Source organism: Amphiprion ocellaris, chromosome 19 (genome assembly GCF_022539595.1).
Source record: "Amphiprion ocellaris isolate individual 3 ecotype Okinawa chromosome 19, ASM2253959v1, whole genome shotgun sequence".
Lineage (NCBI taxonomy): Eukaryota > Metazoa > Chordata > Actinopteri > Pomacentridae > Amphiprion > Amphiprion ocellaris.
The window spans coordinates 30,894,624-30,915,441 of NC_072784.1; the positions used below are offsets into that span (position 1 = coordinate 30,894,624).

A 20,818-nucleotide genomic window follows, 5' to 3' on the forward strand; every position below is an offset into this window, starting at 1 on the left:
GATCCCGGGAAAGCCGGGACGTGAACCAGGGATCTTCTCGCTGCAAGGCGAAAGTGCTAACCACTACACCACTGTGCAGCCCTACTATATGAAACATTACAAATTAATTTCTTTGTTTTGTTCACTGACTGTACTCAACATTTAACCACTTTTACTGTGCTTGATTTAGCATAATTCTCATTATATATACACTGAACAAAAATATAAACACATCGCTTTTGTTTTTGCTCCCATTTTTCATGAGCTGGATTCTAAGGTCTAAGACTTTTTTAGGTACACAAAAGGTCTATTTCTCTCAAATATTGTTCACAAAATTGTCTAAATCTGTGTTAGTGAGCACTTCTCCTGTGCCAAGATAAGTCACCCACCTCACAGGTGTGGCAGATCAAGAAGCTGATTGGACAGCATGATTACTGCATAGGTGTGCCTCAGGCTGGACACAATAAAATGTGCAGTTTTACTGTATTTGGGGGGGTCTGGAGGAGGAGGGTCAGAAAACCAGTCAGTATCTGGTGTGACCACCATTCGCCTCAAGTAGTGTAATGTGTTATAACACATCTCCTTAGAGCTGATCAAGCTGCTGATTGTGGCCTGTGGCATGTTGGTCCACTCACTTTAAGAACAATGCATAAGATCCCCTTTAGTAAAGCAGTTTTACAGTTTAAGGCAGTTTTTAAACAGATTCATGAAGTCACTTTTCAGACAGGCCTTTATTAGAGACTTGAATCAAAAACCTGTATTTATTCAATTTATTTTTGTTTTCAAGGATGCACAAAGGATCACTTTAATTCATCTTTTTAGTGAATTAGTCAGACTAATAGTGATATTACTTTGGTTGTTCTCACACACAATAACTATTCAGCTTGATTTAGAAAGTATAAATTGCCTAAAACTGCAATAAATAAATAAACGTAGAAATTGTTTTGGTGGTGTCATGCAATATGTGTTTACAGGGTTGCATTGCAGAGTTTCTATTCCTTCAAATGTGGTTTTATTGGTTTCGATTCTGCTTTGTGACTCCGCCTGCGCTTATCTAGAGACACTGCTGACCACAATAAAACACAGGAAAGCAGATATAGTGGTTCGTACAGCATCGACCCACACCTGCCTCAGATATCCAGGAAATGAAGTGTTCTTCACGCACAAGATCAGAGTAACAGTAAGTACGATCTATAGAGACATAAGCTCTGAAAATGAAAAAAAGAGAAGTGTTTTTCTGGATTTAATTCAGTTTAATTATAGATCTGATACAAAAGAGATATTTTTTGTTTTCTATAAGTAAGATATTACTGTAGGCTTCGTGCTCTCAGATATCTCCAAATAAGCATCAACTTTATTATAATTTAAAAAACAAAAAATTTACATTATTAATAGTATTTCTGATTACTAAGACATTTTTTTATGTTTCTGTAATGGTTAATACGCACGCATGTTTCAGTGCAGCGTTTCCTATCATGAAGTCTTCAGTGCACAGCTCCTCCTGAAGAGTGTTTCTAATTTTTCACCAACAGAGACCAAAGGACTGATTCCTGATCAACAATGACATCAGTGCTGGTCCTGTGCTGCACAAAGTAAGTGTGATTTTCTAGTTTACAGTTGTGCTCAAAACAACAGCAATAGTGGTGGGCGGATCGATCCAAATATCGATAATATCAATACCAGCGTTGGTATTGATATCGAACGACACCAGTGAAATGAGATCGATACTTTAGTTTCTCTCCTGTATGCCTGAACTGATGCAGTCATCAAACAGGTGTCCTGTCTGTTAGAGCTCTTCTTGTCACAGAACAGAGCCGCATTAGGGCCATTTCTCAATATGCCTACTTGTCCATACTAGCATTCTTGGTATTGAGAAACAGCCTCTTCCTGTGTTTGGATGTTTTACCATCACGTGACTCAGCAGCCCCAGACAATCTATCAAATGGGCTCAGCCAGTTCCACCACATATATAATAGCAGTGAAAAGTTTTACTTAATTTCTGTCAGTCTGTTTCTGTCTGATGTGTAAAGTGAGCTGTTTAGCTGTTGTACGTTTCTTAACACTGAGAAAAGAGGAGGCAGAGAGGGAGAAGTCCGACTGAGACATAGCTGATAATCAGACTGCAGGCAGGAAGATACTGAACCGGTGAGACAATTACAAAGACTAGAGCTGTAGCAGGGCTGCAAAATGAAATAATCATTCATCATAACCATGATTTTAGCTTCTAACTACTATACAAAAACAACTGACTGCGATTTTTAAATTTTAAAAATGTGTTCTGCTCTTAAAAGACGTAGTGCACTCAGATGTGCTGTTTTCTCCGCTCATAGAAAACAACACATGGATAAAATCAACCGTTTTCATCTTGGACTAATCTGAAATGAGGACACTTTACCTCACTCTTTTCAAAGTAATCTTTGCTCACAGACCTGTCTGAGCACCGCAGCCACTGACTAGCATCAGTCTACACCGTGAGGCGTTTAGGGAACATCTGTAAATGTAGTGTCTATGAGAAGCAAACGTTCAGCTAGTGAGGTGTTTTACCTGTAACCAGGTGGGACCAGGTGGGCGTGAACAACTGACAATGTCTGTCACACTTTATTATCAAAGACAATAACCACAGTGGGGAAAAAAATTAAAAGATTGCTTTCAACATTACAAAAGTAATTCAAAAATGCATCTTAAAAGAGGATTTTCTGTTTCAGTGATAGATGTATTGCACAAATATTGGCCAAACTGTCAAAAATGATTTAAGGAGGTCATTCCTCACATTGGGATTTCATCGACAACCCAGATTCTTCCTCCTGACCCACAGAAAACCTACCCAGGAATTAGTCAGATCCTTAGACCCAGTGAGCATTTACAGCCCCATCGTCATTCCAGATTTGAACCAGATACAGTACCTAAACTTTCATCTAAACCCTCCAACTACTGAAAAAGTTTGGAGTATCTGTATCGGTATTAGCGATACTGGCCGTCTATTTACTTGGTATCGGATTGATACCAAATCTTGCAGTAAACACAAAACAGCATTATGTTTGAAAAAGTGAGTAAAGCTCAAAATGCTCATAATAGCTTTTATATCCATACATACAAATGCAAACATTTACTGTATAAACTGAAAAATGCTTGAAGATTTAGCCTTCCTGTGAATCACTGGACTAATAGTTAGTTGTATAACCACTGTTAGAGCTGCTTTACATCTGTGTTGCATGGAGTCGACCAACTTCTGGTAGCTGTGAGCAAATGTTTCAGCCCAGGACGATTGGACTACAGTCCAGAGTTCCTCTGCATTTCATGGTTTTTCACTGTCTACACAGTGTACTGTGGCTTGATATAATTGATACCAAAAACAGTGATTGAGCTGGTTGGGGATGTTGGATTGCTATTATTTTAAACACAACTGTACATGTGCCTGTCAGTGATTACAACTAAAATGTTAGTAAGAAATACTAAAATGTCGTCTCTTACTGTCCTTAGAAACACCTCAACATAAAAATGGACAGCGGCCACTCAGAGATGGGTGAGTATGAAATGCTGAATATCACTACAGTGTAGTAGAAATAAGGTATTTAAGAAAAGGTATTGATTACAGAAATACTAATTAATCTGGATCCTGTAGGAATCCACGACAGTTCAAGTTCAAGTTTTAAATCTTTTGTCACTCTCATATGCTGGTTTTAAACTACAAATGTACTTTTTGTAAAAAGTGCGTGTACACTCAACACAATAAAGCATTTCTGACACTCTTTCATTAAGATGTCAACTTTTTTATTATACTGTAATGGTATTTAATATATATTAAAGTAAATCTCTATAGAAGATTTAACTGTGATGCAATAGATTTTAATAAACTCCTATGGTTTAAAAAATAGTTTGACTGTACTAAAGATTAATATTGAAACAAAAAATGCTTAAAGGTGAGTGTAGAATATATAAAATTTTCACCTTTGCGAATAACTGATGGAAAATATAAAACATTTTCAGGATGTTGTAATCTTTTACAGATGCAGTACGACTCTGCATAGCACATGTCAGTAAAAAAAATTATCACATGAACTTTCCAGCTTCCCTTGTTCTAAAGTGAAAAGACAAATTCTAGCTATTGATCACAGAGCTGGTCAAAGATGTGGAATTACAGAATATGTGATGCTGCTTTCAACAAAATGCCATGATTAACAGTTGTGCTGTTGTCTTTAATAGTGTGGTGTCAGCAGTTGAGCACTGTGTGTTACAACTATATGATGATTTATGCATTACATACTGCATTTACTGCACAGATTTATCAAAGCAAATCAGAAAAGATGCATTAGACTGCTGATTCATTATACACGTTTTTTACTGTTTTGCTTCACAGAGTGGCAGGAACTGTCCTATGACAGATGGACAGAATCTCATGTGAGCTCCTGGCTGAGAGCCATAGGAACAGAAGAAACACACATCAAAAAACTCAAGAAGAAGAAAGTGACAGGAGCAGTTCTGACAACTCTACAGAGGGAATTCCTCAGCAACACTGTAAGAATGAATACTGTCCAAATTGAACATCTGCTGAGGAAAAGAGATGAACTTCTAGAGTCAGGGCAAGAAACAAACCTTTCCTCTCAGGAACCGTGTGATGCAGCAGAGCAGGCGAATATTCCCACAGAATGCAGTGACAGTTTAACATCCTCAGGAGAAGCGTTGCGTTTTTGTGAGTACCGTAAATTTGACCAGAATGAAAAAGACTGTAGGTATGTAAAGCACAACTTGCTTCATCCAGAGACAGGAAGTGACAACATGCTTGTTCCATGTCATGAATATAAGTCGCTTGAGAATGCACACAAACAAGACTCAAAAATCCTAAAAGTAAAAGTTGCAATTGAGGTGTTAAGGTTTGCATGTGCCTGCATGAACATGAGAGCCAATGGAACAATTCATTTCGGCATTATGGATAAAGTCAAAGGCACTCACAAGCACGGGGAAATCATAGGGATACCGCTCAAAAATCAGGAGGACTTTGTGGATGCTTTAGATTACATTGAAAGTTGCTTCAAAGGATCAAATCAACAAAGTGATGCCAGGAGGTGCATAAGGAACCCTCAATTCATCGAGGTGCTTGACAAAGAAACTACTGAGAGGACATGGGTCATTGAATATGACATTATCCCAAAGGCAGCCATTGTAAAAGATAAGATATACAGCGTTGGTGTCCCCAAATTCACTGAGAAGGACAAAGTCAAATGTGAAGAGAAGATTCCCTACTACAGAGCAGGAGCCAACACAAAACGAGTAACTGATGATGATCTAGTTCAGTTCATCCAAGGGCTGAGAGAGAAAGATCAACAGAGGGAGGAGGCAGAAGCTTCAAGCAACGAAACACCTCAGGACTTCAGAGAGGATCAAAAGAGAAAACTCCTCATCCTGTTAACATGTGGAAAAGCACGTATGGACAACTCTCTGTATTACATTGTTGTCACAAACAAAATTCAGCCAGAGCATCTTGACAGCATAGACTTCTTGGTTAACATGAATCTATTCTGTGTGTTTGATTTTGATCCTGATTCGAAGACATCTGGTCTTTGTGGGACATACAAAAAACAGAAGGCTGCAAATCTTCACTTTCTTAAAGACTACGCAAATGACAACAGATCAGAGAGTTCTGATTTCATAAAATCTTTGCAGCTTTTTGAAAAAACAAGCTGGATTTTCTGCAATGGAAGAAGCGACTTCCCTGGTGGGGAACAAACCTGTGATGAGACAACATGGATCAGAACAAGAAAAAAGAAGCTGAAAAAAGCAGTGTCGGTCATCTGCAACGACATCCTTCCCAGACGTTCCTTTGTCGTTCTGTTCTTGCTCTCATCTGATGTTGAGCAGCCACTTGTTGAGACTTTCCATGAATTCTATGCCGAGATGAACGGGCATGACTTTTTGACTGTCCTATCAGAGTCAAAAGAAAACTCCAAAAAGTTCTCAAGTCTTGCTCAGGTGTCGTGTCCCACATCTACACTCAGAGACATCAGTGTTGAAATGCCACTGAGTCATGTGGACGCCACCGTTCAAAGCATTCAGCTCTCAAAGAATCAACCCACAAGGACATTACCGGTGTTCAGCGGAGGCCTGTGCTTCTTCAAGTCTGTTGAGGAGGCTACGCTAGATTCTTTGGAAATCATCAGTGTTGACCAGTGTAATGAAACAAAACTGGAGAACATGACCCAGAAAGAGATCCAACAAACTGATATCTACTTCTATCGAGGTGGAAAGATAGACTGGCTCAACTTCTGGCTTGCCGACAAACGCAAGTGTGGAGATATAATAAAGAGGGACGCCTACAAAGAAGCTAGCACAATCCTGGACAACATAGTACCAAAGCCAAAGCGTTCCGTAGAGAGTGTGATCATATACCATCAACCTGGTAGTGGTGGCAGTACAGTGGCACGTCAGATCCTTTGGGATAGGAAAAATAAAGTACGTTGTGCAGTAGTTAAACAGGGAAAGGAAATTACAACTGTTTGTGAGCATGCAGTGAAACTGAGGGAGCATAAAGAAAATGACAAAAACAACTGTCTTCCAGTGCTCCTACTGTTGGAGGACCACAATGCAGATTACACTGATGAACTCAGAGGACAGCTTGGGAATGTCATTGCAACCAAAAAGATAAATCCCTCCGTGTTGTGCTTTATCCTGCTCATCTGCAGCAGGTCAAATGATCCAGAGAGATTGTGCAGAGCATCTCCATCTCAAACAGTAGCAGTCACACACAAGCTGTCCGATGCAGAGAAGCCTTTGTTTTCAGAAAAGCTTGAGCAACTCAAACTGGAGAACGAAACAGAATTCATTCTCACATTTGTTCTGATGAGTGAAGAGTTTAAATCAAGTTATGTTGAGGACTTTGTAAAGAACCTTCTTGATAAAACTGATCATTCAACGCTCATTACCCGCCTCATCAGATTCGTGGCTCTCTTGTATTCCTATGTCGATGATTCGTACATATCTGCGTCACACTGTGAAGCATCTCTTGGCATGCGTGTCTATGTGAACGGTGCTCGGCACCATGCCTTTGTGGAAGATTTCACTGAGGAAGCTAAGCTTATTCTCATCCACCTTAGACAAAGTTCGACACACATCCAGTCAATAAAGATTATTCATCCACTGGTGGCAAAAGAACTTCTGGGCCAGCTGTCTGAAAATGTGCCTCAGAGTGATATTGCCATGGATCTCATCACAGACAAGGTTCTTGTCAATCACAGGTTCGATCAGGATACATTCCTGAAGTTCATCAAAGACTTGTTCATTCGACGCAACAAAAAAAGCAGAGGAGATCTTGCAGACACAGCTTTTTCACCCTTCATCGAGCATGTCACTAAAGAATGTGGTGTTCAGAAAGCTGTTGACCTGATGAAAGCTGCTTTCATAGCTTTGAGAAACGATGCATATGTGGCACAACAGCTTGCCCGGCTGCTGTACACAAATTTCAGATTTCAAGAGGCCCTTGAATGGGCAGAAAAAGCAAAATCTCTTCTTCCAAGTGACACATTTATCCTTGACACACTGGGACAAGTTTACAAGTGGTGGTTTTGCCACTTGTTTGACAGCCTTGGGCAAGAAGAACCATCCCCTGAAATGGGAATTGAAATCATAAACATTGCACTCAAAGGAATCAGAGCCTTTCGTGCCTCTGAAAAAACGCCAACAAAAGAAAATGTCACCTTTAACAGTTCATACTACGGCGAAGTAGATGTTGGCTGCAGGCTGCTAAAATTCCTGTCAGTAGTAGATGTTTTTTCAAACAATACTGGAAAGACAGAGTTGATGCGGTACTTGTTAACAGAATACATCCCAGCAGAGGTCCACAAACCCTGGCAGGACTTTCATCAGCAGTTGAAAGGTTTACAAAGGAACTTGAGCCATGCACTTGAGTACATTTCTGAAGACCTCAGCTACTTTCAAACTGACATTAGCGAGGAGGATGAAGAGCTTGATGCAAGGGATCCAGAACAACTCTACAATCCAAGAAAATGGTTAACAAGGAAGAGTGCTGTCTATGCTGGATTTTTTTGCAACATACCAGAGGAGAGTGACGAAGCAGTGATGACATGGCCAGAACAGCTGAGAGACTTTCTGCATTCCAAAAGCAGATGAGAATCCACAAGCTTGGTGGAAGTAACGTTACATCCATTCTCAACTTGCATTATGACAAGAAACCACAGAATGCAGGACATAAGCTTGAGAGCATTATAAACATGTATCAAGAAAACCAGACATGGAAAAACCTCGACCAAGCAGAACTCACAAAATTCATCTTTTGCCAAATAGCTCTTAACTGTATTCTACCAGGGTCCTCAAAGCTCCTGTCCCTTCACGAACTCCAGGATCTCAGCAAGAGATTTATTACAAGAGGGAGAAACGTGTCATCAGCAAGTGCTCTCTTCCTTCTCTCCCTTCTGTTTTGGCCTGAGACAAGCAATGAACTCAGTTCTGCCGATGCAAAGATCCTTTCATCAGCCATTGATGAACTTCAAAAACTCTGGGAGATAAAATTCCAATACATGACTCCAAGGAAAAGCAGGACCGCGACACACTTCTATCTGGCAAAGCCAAGAGGTCTGAACAAGATTGTCCACAAGAGTGCAATTGAAAAGCACATTAAAGGTACTCTGACTGAAAGACAACTAAAATGGCGTGGAGGGGAAGTTTGGAAAACCAAGGAGGTGATGCAGCTACTGAAACGAGTTGAAGGGTGGACAGAAAATGGAAAGCTGTTTGTGAAAGTTGGAGGAGATCGCATGATTAGAGTATTTCCTCGATATTCTGCCTCCCTGCCAAATGGGAATGAAAATGTTACCTTCTACTTGGGCTTTTCATTTGACGGAGTGGGCGCCTTTGACATCCAAGTGACAGAATAATGCTCAAAATATAAACCTGCATATTTACAGATTTGCAAAAAACTGAAACTGGTCATGATCTTGAGAGGTTTCTTTCCAATAGGAGACAAAACTACAGATTTATCAGATTAATTTACTCATTGGAAAGATGAAATGTAACCAGTTTAAACATTATTTTTCTTGTTTGGGGTTTGTTTTTGTTTTGAGTTTAAATCGTCTTTTTTGCCTGTGCTTTTATTCATCTTTGAAAAATCCACTCCTTAAGACAACAGTTGGATATTATTGTGTGCGTATATATAATATATGGAATCATAGGCCAGCTTTTACTGGGAGATGGTTCTCAAAAATATGCTTGTTGAATCTAGGGGTATTAAACTGATGGTAAATATAAAACAAAGCTATTCTTGGCTCAAATTTATGCGAACAGTGAAGGACTCGAGCCTTGAATTATTTTTTTACTAAGCCTTTACCTTTTAGAATATTTTTTAACACTGTTTTTGCAGTTTATTCCTTTTTCTTGTTTGTTGTATACTGCTTAAATGATTTGAGAAGTGTAATGTATTTGTCGCAGTAAAATGTTTAAAACATTTCATGGTGAGATTGCAAATGAGATTTTCAGACAATTGTGTTTTTGTGCAAATCATCTATCATTCATCTTGGTATATTTCATTATCCAAATCTCACAAACATTTTGCTTTTTTTAAAATCAAATATTTGATGTCAACACTTTCAAAAAAAAATTCTTTGTAATCATTATGCTGATAGATTTAGAAATCCAGAAGTGGCCTTTCCATACAGAATAAAGGAAATGCAAAGAAAAAAATGTGTTTTCACTCCTCAATAATGGAAATAACACACATTACAGTTTATACATTGGTTTATTTTTTTTAAAAAGTAAGCATTCAGACTTAAGTAGTACAGATATTGCAAGAAAAATATATCCTGCAGTGGGACAGAGGCTCAAACAGTAAAGCAGTTTTTGACTCTTCCAAAGTTTCCTGGTAACATCACATTTTGACAAGTTATGAAATAAGTACAAGCCAAACAAACTGTGAAATCTTTTTGTGAAACAGTGTTCTGTATTCTGTGGCAGGTAAAGGTTTTTAAATACTTTTGTGTACGTGACACCATACTTACCAAAGAAGAGTCTGTATAACTTTAATTGTGTGGCATTGAAACTGGTTTTAATAGAGGTTATTCTCACCAAAAATAACGCTGAAATGTTAAATCAGTAGTGGCAAATTGTGTTGCACATCATAATGTAGACTACGACTGATGGGGAATTCCTTAACTGATTGGCTGCCATCGGTGTAAAATGCTTGAGAACTGAATCGTGTGCACACCAAACACAGCATGATGAAAATTAAAATTACATTAGTGGTACTTACAGCTTTAACTAACCTGTAACTGGCAGAGATTCGTCTTCATGTAATGGTTAAAATCAAATGATCAAGTGAGGAAAGCTGATGAAACAAACAGGATTAAGTAGTAAAGCCATTTTACAAACATATAAAGACTCATTTGTTCATCCAAACTCCCCAACACACATTTAATTTGTAAACTGGCTGCAGGTGTAATGGTGGTGCTCATGTGGACCTCCAATAATTTTGACCAAGAAATTAATATTTCATAAATAAAACAATATTACAGTGGACTTTAGGAGTAGTCAATATTCTTAGCTTCTAAAGGAATAAAGTTTCATTTAAAAGCTCTGCATTATCAGTAAAGAGCCATTAAATGAAAACAAAGCTTTCTGATGTTTTCATCAGTAAAGAATGGAGGATGTGGCAGATAATAGCTTAACAAGAAAGGAGAGAATATCATTTAAATGAGCTAACATGCCTGAAGATAATGATTCCTAAACGTAACACAAACAAGGGCCTTCACCAAACTTGCTGCAAGTTTGGGGACATTGATATCCAACAGCCTGTCAGCTGTGAGGGCCCCTGGTAATGAATGAGAAGACAGAAAATGGTGAGACTTGCCTCAGGCTGAAACAGGGCTACACTGAGACAGGGCCTCAGCCAGTCCCCCATGGCATTGCTACAGGGAGAAGAGAAATCTGGGTTTTAGCACTACAGCCACTACCGACCCGGATGTTATGCAGCTGTACAATGCACTCAGTGTGTCAAAGGCCAGTCTGCCAGTGCCATGTACAGAGCATCAGTAAAAAAAATAAATAAAACAGCTTATAGTCAAAACATTTACCAACATTTCTCATTTTAACTAAACAAAGCATTTCTGTCATCACTGTTCATCTTCAAGACAATAAAAGCACAGTCACCATGTAGTTCATAACCCGAGTACAAACCTGCTAGGACGTCTCTTTGCCCTCTAGCATCCCGCAAAAAAGAGTCTTACATTTTTCCCACATTTTATTACAATACAGTTTGACAACGATACATATACCATTCCATTTAATACCTCATCTATTCAGGGTTAAGGGATGTTTCTCAAAAAGATATTAACATGAAACAGAACCAAAGTTACTAGAAGCCCTCACCAAACAAAGTTGGGGACACAAGTCCAACAGCACTACGTGCTGTGAAGGCCTCACCGTTTAGCTTAGAACAGAAATGTATTTACATCAAACTTGCCTTGATAAAGGGTGGGTACTGCCCATGTAACTCCAGCGCCTTCACAACACTACGAACCATATCTACTACACTCTATACACCTAAATGAAACATGAGAAGGAAAAAAAGCCACAGAACAGAGATGGTTTGAATGAGAATCAAATGGAACAGTTCATAGTCTTGGTTAGGTACAGTGTAAATACTTCCCATGCGCTCTGTGATGCTTTTATAGCTCTTTTTTTTGTTGTTGTTGTTGTTGCTTATTTAGTGTCTCTCCCTCATAGCTCAGTAGTAGAATAAACAGTACACTGTGGTACTACAATACCAATACTGATTTCTCTACTAGCAGCTGAGGACATTAGAAAATGGTTGAGTGTCCAAACCTATTGAAGAGAGGAAGGCAGACTTCAGTAGCGGCCTCCTGGAGACATGACAGGAGGTCTCATACCCATGGGCGGCCTTGGAGGGGCTCCCTGGTACCCCGGAGGAACTACAGGTGGGGCCTGTCCGTATGGAGGCATCCGTCCTGGCATGAAGCCTGGTATCCCCTGGGGTGGACCACCGTACTGGCCTGCAACAACACACACTTGTTGGCTTTATTTAGAAAAAAAAAAAACAGGAGCAGAAAAATTGAAGTTTTCCTTAAGAAGACATTTAAGTCTGTAGACGTTCGTGCTGTATTTAATACATCTTGAAACTAGTAATTGAGACCATAAACTCGTTAAGAAAACGTTCCATGAGATAAAAAATAAATAAATCTGGTAAGAAGTAGGCTAATTTCTCATAGATTTTTATACAATTCTTATTCTTTTTGCAACTACAGGAGTCGCCCCCTGCTGGCTGTTAGAGGGAATGCAGGTTTAAGTCACTTTACAGCTGGAGGTTATTTCCATGTTTTATACATTACGTGTAGTTAGGCACAGTGGTGCTTTGAGCTACATGCTAACAGTCACATACTGAAGCTAAGCAGGTAGAACCATCATCATTAGCATGCTAACATTTTAACTGTTATTACTCAAAGTACAGCAAAGGTCGATGAAAATTTTACTGTAATTTCTCCCATTCTTTGTTTAGCACCTAGCTGAATCTTTGACCTGATGCAGTCATTACAGGACAGGAAGGTTTCATCATCTGGGGACTAGGAATGACATAAGGCAGCCACAATTAGTCAGAATAACAGATGCTCAAAATGTCAATATTTTTAGTCTACGCATGGTTTATAACATCTATTCATTACAACAGCTGTTTTTCTTTAGTATCTAGTCATTTGCTGCAGTCAGGACTACAGTTCTAGACAATACTTCAAATTATCACAAAATAAAAAGGTGGTTTGACACACAGGCGCAGGCACTTTACATCAATTTGTTCACTCATGATTAAATTGACAAATATAATAAAAAAAAATTTATAATTCCTAATATACCCAATAAGCTATCTTTGCATATTTCTTACTGTACTTACTTTTAAATGTTGTCTGATTGTGTGAATGCACTGACAGGGTCGCTGCTTAATTCTGTTGTATGCTGTGCAATGGCAATAAAGGAATTCTATTTAATTCTGTCAGTGCTCACATATATTGTATTTTAATCAAGCCAAATTCCCAATAAAGCTATTCTCATTGACATATTTTTCTGTATTTGTTATCTGGAGCAAAATAAAATAACTCAGATTGAGTTAATGAATAGTTATTTCAGTCTGGATCAAAGTTGTGCCATCCTTACAGTCATGCTGCCAGCACTGATTAAAATGTTGCGTCATTCAGTTGCACAGTGAAGTTGATGAGAAGTTCAGGCAGTGATTGAGATAGTAGCGATGTTTCAGATGGATTCTCATCCTATGTTTTAAATCCAACAGAAGCTAAGAATAAGCGTCTAAATGCCTTAAATTTGCAAGGTTTTTTGAACTCCAGCAGACGGTGGATACCAGGTATGGGATGCCTCATGCTGTGCTGTTGAGGAGCCATTATGCCACCCACGGGACCAACTGACGTCGCAGCAGAGGTGGTCTGGCCTTGGCGGGGAATACTGCACTGATATCTGGGGAGCTGAGCCCGTAACTCCTCCTACAGCACACAGAAAGCAGACCGGAGGAGTGATTGAAACTGAAGTTCTGTAAGGTTAAACAACATCAATCAGCTCTATTCAACAAACACCTGTTTTCATGGTTATCATGCTGACTACTGACTACTCAAACTGTGTAGCCACTTACTGTAAAAACTATAAAGAGACGGCTGCAGCTGGACCACTTACCAGTGAGACATCCTCATCAGGGTGGATCAACTTACTGGTTGCACTGGAGGTGGTGAGCGTGGCGGGCTTACTGGTCACAGTGGAGGGAGGTTTGGAGACCGTACTGCTGCCAGCGCTGGGGCTGGATACAGCTGCAGAGGCCTGAGTGTAGGCTGGGAATGTGGGCTTTAAGGGGTCAGAGGAGGTGGATGGGGGAGTGTGGGGGGAGCCTGACACAGTCTGCTGACTCTGAGGGGGAGAGAGGAAAGAGGAAAAACAGTAGTGAGACTCAGCTGAAAGGTATTTCAATTTCACAGGAGGACACTTGTAGTCTTACTTTGAGATTTGATTTCTGGTCCTTTTTAGGCTTGGCATTAATATATTAACATGTTTACTCACAGGAAGGACCAAGATCTCTTTACTTACATGGCAAGTTCACCCAAATCAAAAGAAAATAAACCATCTCATATTCACCTCAATGATAGCCAAGAAAAAGCTTTTGTTTATGTGCTGATTTTTTATTCAAGTATCCATCCAATTCATGCACCAACATTTTCCAAAAGAAACTTTACAGGCTTAATTTTGCCATTTGGTGTAAATATGTATTTCTTGTCCTTATTCAGTATTTGTGTGAACTTATTTTAAGAAAGCAACTTCGCATTCAGAATCGATTAATGCCAAGTCTATAAACGGGATCTTGATGGTCTCTATGACTTGTTTATGCCACTGTTGTTACACACATAAAAGAGTAAACCTATAAGCTAAATAATTTCTTCAAGCCTACAAGAAAACAAATCCAAAAGAGCATGCTGTGCTACGCAGCCCTTCAGCAGCTCAGACAAAAGAAGCCCACTGTACAAATCTGCATAACTCTTCCAAAAGTATTCTATAAATGCAGATTTGTAGTAAAGGAAAAAGCAAATAAACGTAAACTGATAAAAATTACAAAACACGCTATGAGGCTCTCTCCACATAAATGGCTAGACTATATCATCTGTTGCATTAAAAAAAACCAGCTTTGGCAAATAAAGTAGATTAAACCTGCCCAAGTACACCACAAGCAAATTCTACACAGTTGTGTGCATGCCAGTTGTAAAGCTGCAGGTTGTCAGAGTGAAGCAGGCAGACAGCTGCATACTTGGGATGTGAACAGAGCGTTAGAGGAAGCAGACTGAGAATCTGCACTTGATGCACTTGTACTTGCAACTCGACTTCCCATCTGTAGCACAGGAAAAAGGTGAAGAATAGAAAAAGTACATAAAATAATCCTTTATTTAAAGGAATATTTGGGTAAAGTCTCCCTGTGTGAGCTCAGCTATTCAAACATCCTTTTATTTGAGAGGAGAAGAGCATAATGTTTTGTCAGAATACTAAGAGGAGGTGGAAACTGTGCAGCTGTAAATGGTGCCATGAAGATTTTACCTGTCCAGCACTGGGGAACAGAGGTTTTGTGACATCCTGCTGGGCTGACAGAGCAGTCACAACAGAAACCGCAGGTCTGGTCAGGACGTTTGCAGTCGGTGGGACCTGAGGCATGTGTGTCATGCCTGGACGGTGACCCACTGGAGGAGGAATGCCTGATAACAGCAGGAACAAAAAAATCACTGCAATTTGGAGAATCGTCTCACAACAGCAGTGTTACCACATACTCTATCGTTACAAAGTTTGGGGTCACCCAGAAAATTCCATGCTTTCCATGAAAACTCCCACTTTTATCCATGTGCTAACATAACTGCACAAGGGTTTTCTAATCATCAATGAGCCTTTCAACACCATTAGCTAACACAATGTAGCATTAGAACACAGGAGTGATGGTTGCTGGAAATGTTCCTCTGTAACCCTATGGAGATATTCCATTAAAAATCAGCTGTTTCCAGCTACAATAGTCATTTACCACATTAACAATGTCAACACTGGATTTATCATTCATTTAATGTTATCATCATCGAAAAAAAATGCTTTTCTTTCAAAAATACGGAAATTTCTATGTGACTTTAAACCTTTGAACAGTAGTGTATTTACAAATTTCCATTTAAAAAACAGCATCTTTAATTATACTGACAAAGTAGGTTTGTTCTGAAAGTGTATGCTGGAAGGCCGTTACCTGGTGGTACACCTGGCATCATCGGAGGCATCATTCCACCCATCGGTATCATCCTGAACAAATGAGAAAAAAACTATCACGTTTACAATAAAATATGTAGCTCCAGAAGCTCAACTTGTTGACTAACAAGACAAACAGTTACCCTGGAGGCATCCCTGGCATTACAGGGGGCATTCCTGGCATCATTGGTGGGACCCCTGGCATCATCGGTGGAATTCCTGAAACATAGAGATAAATTATTAAAAATGGATGCGTGTCTCCAGATAATGAAGCAAAATACCTTGACATTTAACTAGACACACCTAAAACAAATCTACTGCAACAACTCAGCCAAATATTCGACATTTATGGAGCCTATAACACATGAATATACAGAATTAAAAATGTGGTGTTTTAAAGACACTTCGGTAGCATGTTAACAGCATTATGAAAGGAAAAAGTAGGAAATCGAAACAGCGTTGTTTAGGAGTAGTTCAATTAGGCCTGGGCAATAAAACAACAGCTATAAATACCATCAACACACCAACAATAGCAACAAGAAAATGATTTGATAGAATGTTTGATGGTTTCACTTTAATGCATTCAAACTGCCATGAAAGTACAGAATTAAAACACAAATGTTATTGATATTAACAAACCCCAAGTGTGCTCACATCCTGGTTAATAAACAGCCTGTCAAATCTTGATAATGGTGGTCATTTCTCTATTCGTGCTTATTCATTTGCACCAATTCTGTTTACGTATTTATATCTTTTTAGGATTTTTATTTTATTTGTATATATTATGCCTTTTTTCTATCTTTTATCTATAGCTGGGAGTCACCAATCGAAATTGCGCTGTGTGGAAACACAATGACAATAAAGATTCTTGATTCATGCTTACGTGTGCATGTATTTATTTGTGTGTTCTTTGTTGCATTAAAGTGCATAAATTCAAAATAAGGTGGTTAAATCAAACTAAACCTGCTTTCTGCTCGTCTGCTGTACCTTAAAAAGATAAATACGGTGTAAAATGGCTTAAGATGAACATGTCGGCAGTGTGTCCTTTAACATTTGTCGCAGTGTGAGCTTCTTTTGGGGAAGAAAATCAACCACAGAAGCATTTTAGCTAAAACTAGAACAGAAACACCAGCAAAGCAGTTGTTTTATTCATGCTTTATATATATTCTAAAAATGAAACCACATTTATTCCCTGGCAGGCAGTTGTCGTTGCATTGTAGTTTTGGTTGCTGCTGTTGCTTTTATTCAGCTGAACAGTTTGTATTTATGAATGTCTGCAGTCGTAGTTGCTAATTTTGTTTGTAAGTCAAATTTTACAAGCACATCACGGTTGTGTATATTCCCAAATAAATTAAACTTTTACTTTGACACATAAACTGCAGTGACCAGCTGCATCAAAGTGAAAGTAGCGCATTGAATTTATTTTGTCAATAATGGCTTTAATAAAAAGAATCACACCAATAATCAGAACAATGACAAATATCGGGCCTGATAGTTGGCTGGGATGGCAATCCGCCGATCCCTAATAGCTGCTACATTGCAGTTCCAGTTCAGTAACTGTGTCCCACCTGAGTAGCTGCCTGGTGGTATCCCTGGAGCGCCAGAGCCAGGAGGTATGCCAGGCTGGGTCATAGGGGGGATGTAGCCGGCCTGAGGCTGACCCGCTGCAGGCTGCTGGAACGAGGGACCCGGCTCATCGTCATCGTCGTACTCATCAGAATCATCCTGGTTCTGCTTTTTCTTCTGAGTCTCTGAAGATAAGGAGAAGCAAAATCAGTCTCTAGAACAGACCTTAACTAGACCGAGCATTCAGATATTCTGGTACCTTGGTTCTTTTGTTCCAGCACTCTTCTCCTCTCCTCCATGTCTTTTTCTGGAATACCCTCCATGCCGTATATTTCCAGTTCAATATCTGTCCTTCCAGGTATTGCATTAGGAACTCCGTCGATGGTCTCTTTATGTACCTAGAAATAAAGCAGCGTCACAGCACATAGCAACACACATTTGTTTGACTTTCTGAGATGATTTGCATTATTACTGTTTCCCCACCTGCATACAGTGGATTGCCAGTCCGGGTCCGGTGTACAGCTTCTTATGACAGATGTGGCACTTGAAATGTTTGGCCTTCTGATGCTGAATGAGAATCTTTTCATCATCAAAGTCTCTGTTACAGTACCTGAGATCACGGTTTAGGAAAGTTATAAAGGTGGTGGTTGCGTTGTTATTGTACAGCTGAGTGTTTTCCACTGCTATTTAGCCAGAATAGACATAAAAGATATGAAAAAAGACCTGAACGATTGCCCTGAATATCCTGTTAGTATGTTTTCTTCAAAGCTTGTCACTGATTTGAAGCTAAACGGCCGACAGTGTGAACAAAATCTCTCATGCTAGCCACAAGCTGCTAACGGTAGCTTAAAGTAAACGTTAGCTTAGCAGATAGGAGCTAACGCTGTCGACCACAGAGCAGAAAGAGCGATAAAACACTAAATATAAATACAAAAGGATACCAGCACCAAGGCTTCATTTGCTTTTTCTTCTTTCTCCCCATAATTCCAGCTCTCTCAGTGCGCCGCTGCTCTGCTAATTCGGTAAAAATACAACCGTTGACAGGAAGATGGCGTCGGACGGTTAGTAAACACGGAGTCTGCGCAGTACCGCCCCCTACTGGTTCGGAGTAACACTGCGCCAACTTTCACTCGTGATGCTGCTGCTGTAGGAATTGATTTTAATTGATCTGTGAGTAATTAATCCGCTGCTTATAGCTTTTAAAGTAATTCTCATTTTGGATATGTACAGTCCAACTCTTTCATCACAATTTTTCATTTAGTGAGTAAAGAATATTGTCTTATTAACTGAAATTTGTATGAAAATTCTTCTATTTTCTACTTTTTCTTCAATTGGAAAATCCAAATCACAATCAATTTCAAATCACAATTTAAGCCTCACACCCCCCCCACCACCACCTTCATTGTTTTGCTATTATAATTCATCCTCTGCATTTGTTTGTTTTAGCCAGCCATTATTATACTGTTAATAACTTTCCATATGTGCTTGTTATTTCCTCCATGTATTCATATTTACTATTGCATATTATTAATTTGTTTTTTTCTCTCTTCTGTAGTTTGTCCTTTATTTATCTTTGCTATCATTTTTTTTTTTTTTTTTTTTTTTGGTCTCCCCTTTTACCCTCATCTTGACCAGTTGAGGCAGAGTGATGCCCTCCCTGAGCCTGGTTCTGCTGGACATCTCTTCTTGTTAAAAGGCGATCTTTCTTCTCCACCATAACAAATAGAAAACAAAACAAAACAAAAGATAGGAAAAGAAGGGGGAGAAGAAAGGGGGCCCCACAGGGGACAGTGCTCTCCCCCTTTCTCTTCACCCTGTACACATCGGACTTCCATTATAACTCTGGGAGCTGTCACCTCCAGAAGTTCTCCGATGATACAGCCATTGTTGGGTGCGTATCTGAAGGGGACGAGCGGGAGTACAGGATGGTCATCTCTGACTTTGTTGACTGGTGTGAGCTAAACCATCTGCAGCTCAACGCCAGTAAGACGAAGGAGATGATCGTGGACTTCAGCAGGAGGAGGACATCCCAGACTGAACCGGTGAACATCCAGGGTTTGGACATTGACATGGTGGACACATACAAATACCTGGGTGTTCACCTCAATAATAAACTGGACTGGACACACAATACAGAGGTCCTGTACAAGAAGGACCAAAGTCGTCTCCACCTGCTGAGGAGACTGAGGTCCTTTGGAGTGTGCAGGACTCTGCTTAGGACATTCTACGACTCTGTGGTAGCGTCTGCTATTTTCTATGCAGTGGTCTGCTGGGGAGCAGGGAGCACTGAAAGGGACAGAAAGAGACTAAACAGACTGGTCAGGAGGGCTGGTTCTGTCCTGGACTGTTCCCTGGACTCCATAGAGGAGGTGGGTGAGAGGAGGATGTTGGCAAAGCTCACATCCATCATGGACAATCCCTCTCACCCACTGCATGACACTGTGGGGTCTTTAAGCAGCTCCTTCAGCAGCAGACTGAGACATCCACCCTGCAAGAAGGAGCGCTATCACAGGTCCTTCATTCCATCTGCTGTAAGACTTTACAACATCAGCATCACTGGCTGATGTTAACATAAATGGACTCATATCATTACCACCCCAAACCATAAAATTTGCACTGACATTCTTGCACTGCACATCTCTGCACTTTTAAACTTTATTTTTATTTTTATTTTTTCTGTTAAAAAATTTTGCCACCCTTGTATATATTGTAAATAAAGCTGCTGTAACAATGTAAATTTCCCCTGGAGTGGGGAGAAATAAAGAACTTTATCTTATCTTATCTTTAAAAAGAATGGAAAGCATATATTGGAATCCAGAGAATTTTTGGATTTGTTGGGTTACTTGTTTTTGGAGAGTCGTAACATTATTTTTAAATTTGTCAGGTGAACCACCATAATCGATAATAGTGTGGGGCCTCAGCCTTGATATTTGTATTAGTTATGTTAATCTCCATGGTTAATAATGATATAGGGTCTGAGCTTTAAGATTTATCATATTCAGGTACAACTGTATTTTCTATAATACAGTAGGGCTAATCCTGAATATTTAAGTTACTCAGGTAAATTTACATCATAAATAACACTGTAAACAACACAAATCTGTTTATTGTGTAAAGCACTTTGACACAATGGCCAATACGTTATATGTGCTAAAAATAATGAGAATTAAATTTTAAAAATTCTGCTTTATTTTGCAATTAATTCTGAAATTGTTTTCTTCTTCCCATTTGCTCTATAATTCAAAATGACTGCTTGTTTGAAACATACACATTTTCAGTTTAATGCAACATCTACATCGAGCTACAGTTCATAGTAATGCATTTTAAACAGCTAGAATTTAAAAGTGTCAGCTATCGCTAAATCTTTAAACTACGACATTGTTTTCAGAAAAATATCAGGCAGAGCTTAAATCTACAGTTTTAGCAATAACACGTTTGACGTAGGAACTAACATAAGAACGCTATGTTGTACTCGGACATATTTCAGAACGTACACACTGGG

General features: G+C 39.4%; 2 protein-coding genes across 5 annotated transcripts; one reads left to right on the plus strand and one right to left on the minus strand.

The window, feature by feature from the left end:
• Positions 1-1,066: 1,066 nt before the first annotated feature.
• LOC111568937 (sterile alpha motif domain-containing protein 9-like) lies at positions 1,067-9,430 on the plus strand. The gene is given in 5 exon segments (XM_023270804.3): positions 1,067-1,159; positions 1,512-1,571; positions 3,460-3,502; positions 4,337-8,041; positions 8,044-9,430. Coding segments are annotated over 3 exon segments (4,551 nt in total). The 5' UTR covers positions 1,067-1,159; positions 1,512-1,571; positions 3,460-3,477; the 3' UTR covers positions 8,865-9,430.
• Positions 9,431-9,702: 272 nt separating this feature from the next.
• LOC111568931 (BUB3-interacting and GLEBS motif-containing protein ZNF207) lies at positions 9,703-18,379 on the minus strand. Of its 4 annotated transcripts, XR_008599798.1 has the most exons (13): positions 18,258-18,379; positions 17,800-17,926; positions 17,576-17,714; positions 17,319-17,501; positions 15,894-15,969; positions 15,752-15,804; positions 15,070-15,224; positions 14,786-14,866; positions 13,669-13,896; positions 13,343-13,481; positions 11,803-11,990; positions 11,441-11,520; positions 9,703-10,886 (listed from the first exon to the last, which is right to left on the minus strand). XR_008599798.1 is itself a non-coding variant. In XM_023270816.3 (12 exons), the coding sequence occupies exons 1-11, from the start codon at positions 18,296-18,298 to the stop codon at positions 11,827-11,829; spliced, it is 1,386 nt and encodes a 461-aa protein (XP_023126584.2). In that variant the 5' UTR covers positions 18,299-18,379; the 3' UTR covers positions 9,703-11,520; positions 11,803-11,826. The 4 variants fall into 4 exon arrangements, 3 of the variants coding, with proteins under 3 accessions (XP_023126584.2, XP_023126583.2, XP_023126587.2); XM_023270816.3 differs by having other exon boundaries at positions 9,703-11,520; XM_023270815.3 differs by having other exon boundaries at positions 9,703-11,990.
• Positions 18,380-20,818: the final 2,439 nt, after the last annotated feature.

Bases quoted from the DNA above. Each gene is read 5' to 3' on its own strand.
- LOC111568931 (XM_023270816.3), bottom strand. From the start codon at position 18,298: ATGGGGAGAAAGAAGAAAAAGCAAATGAAGCCTTGGTGCTG. The intron at 17,502-17,575 runs GTACCAGAATAT...CCTTATCTTCAG, and splicing joins GCTGGAACAAAAGAACCAAG to AGACTCAGAAGAAAAAGCAG. The intron at 15,805-15,893 runs GTAACTGTTTGT...TCATTTGTTCAG, and splicing joins ATGCCAGGGATGCCTCCAGG to GATGATACCGATGGGTGGAA.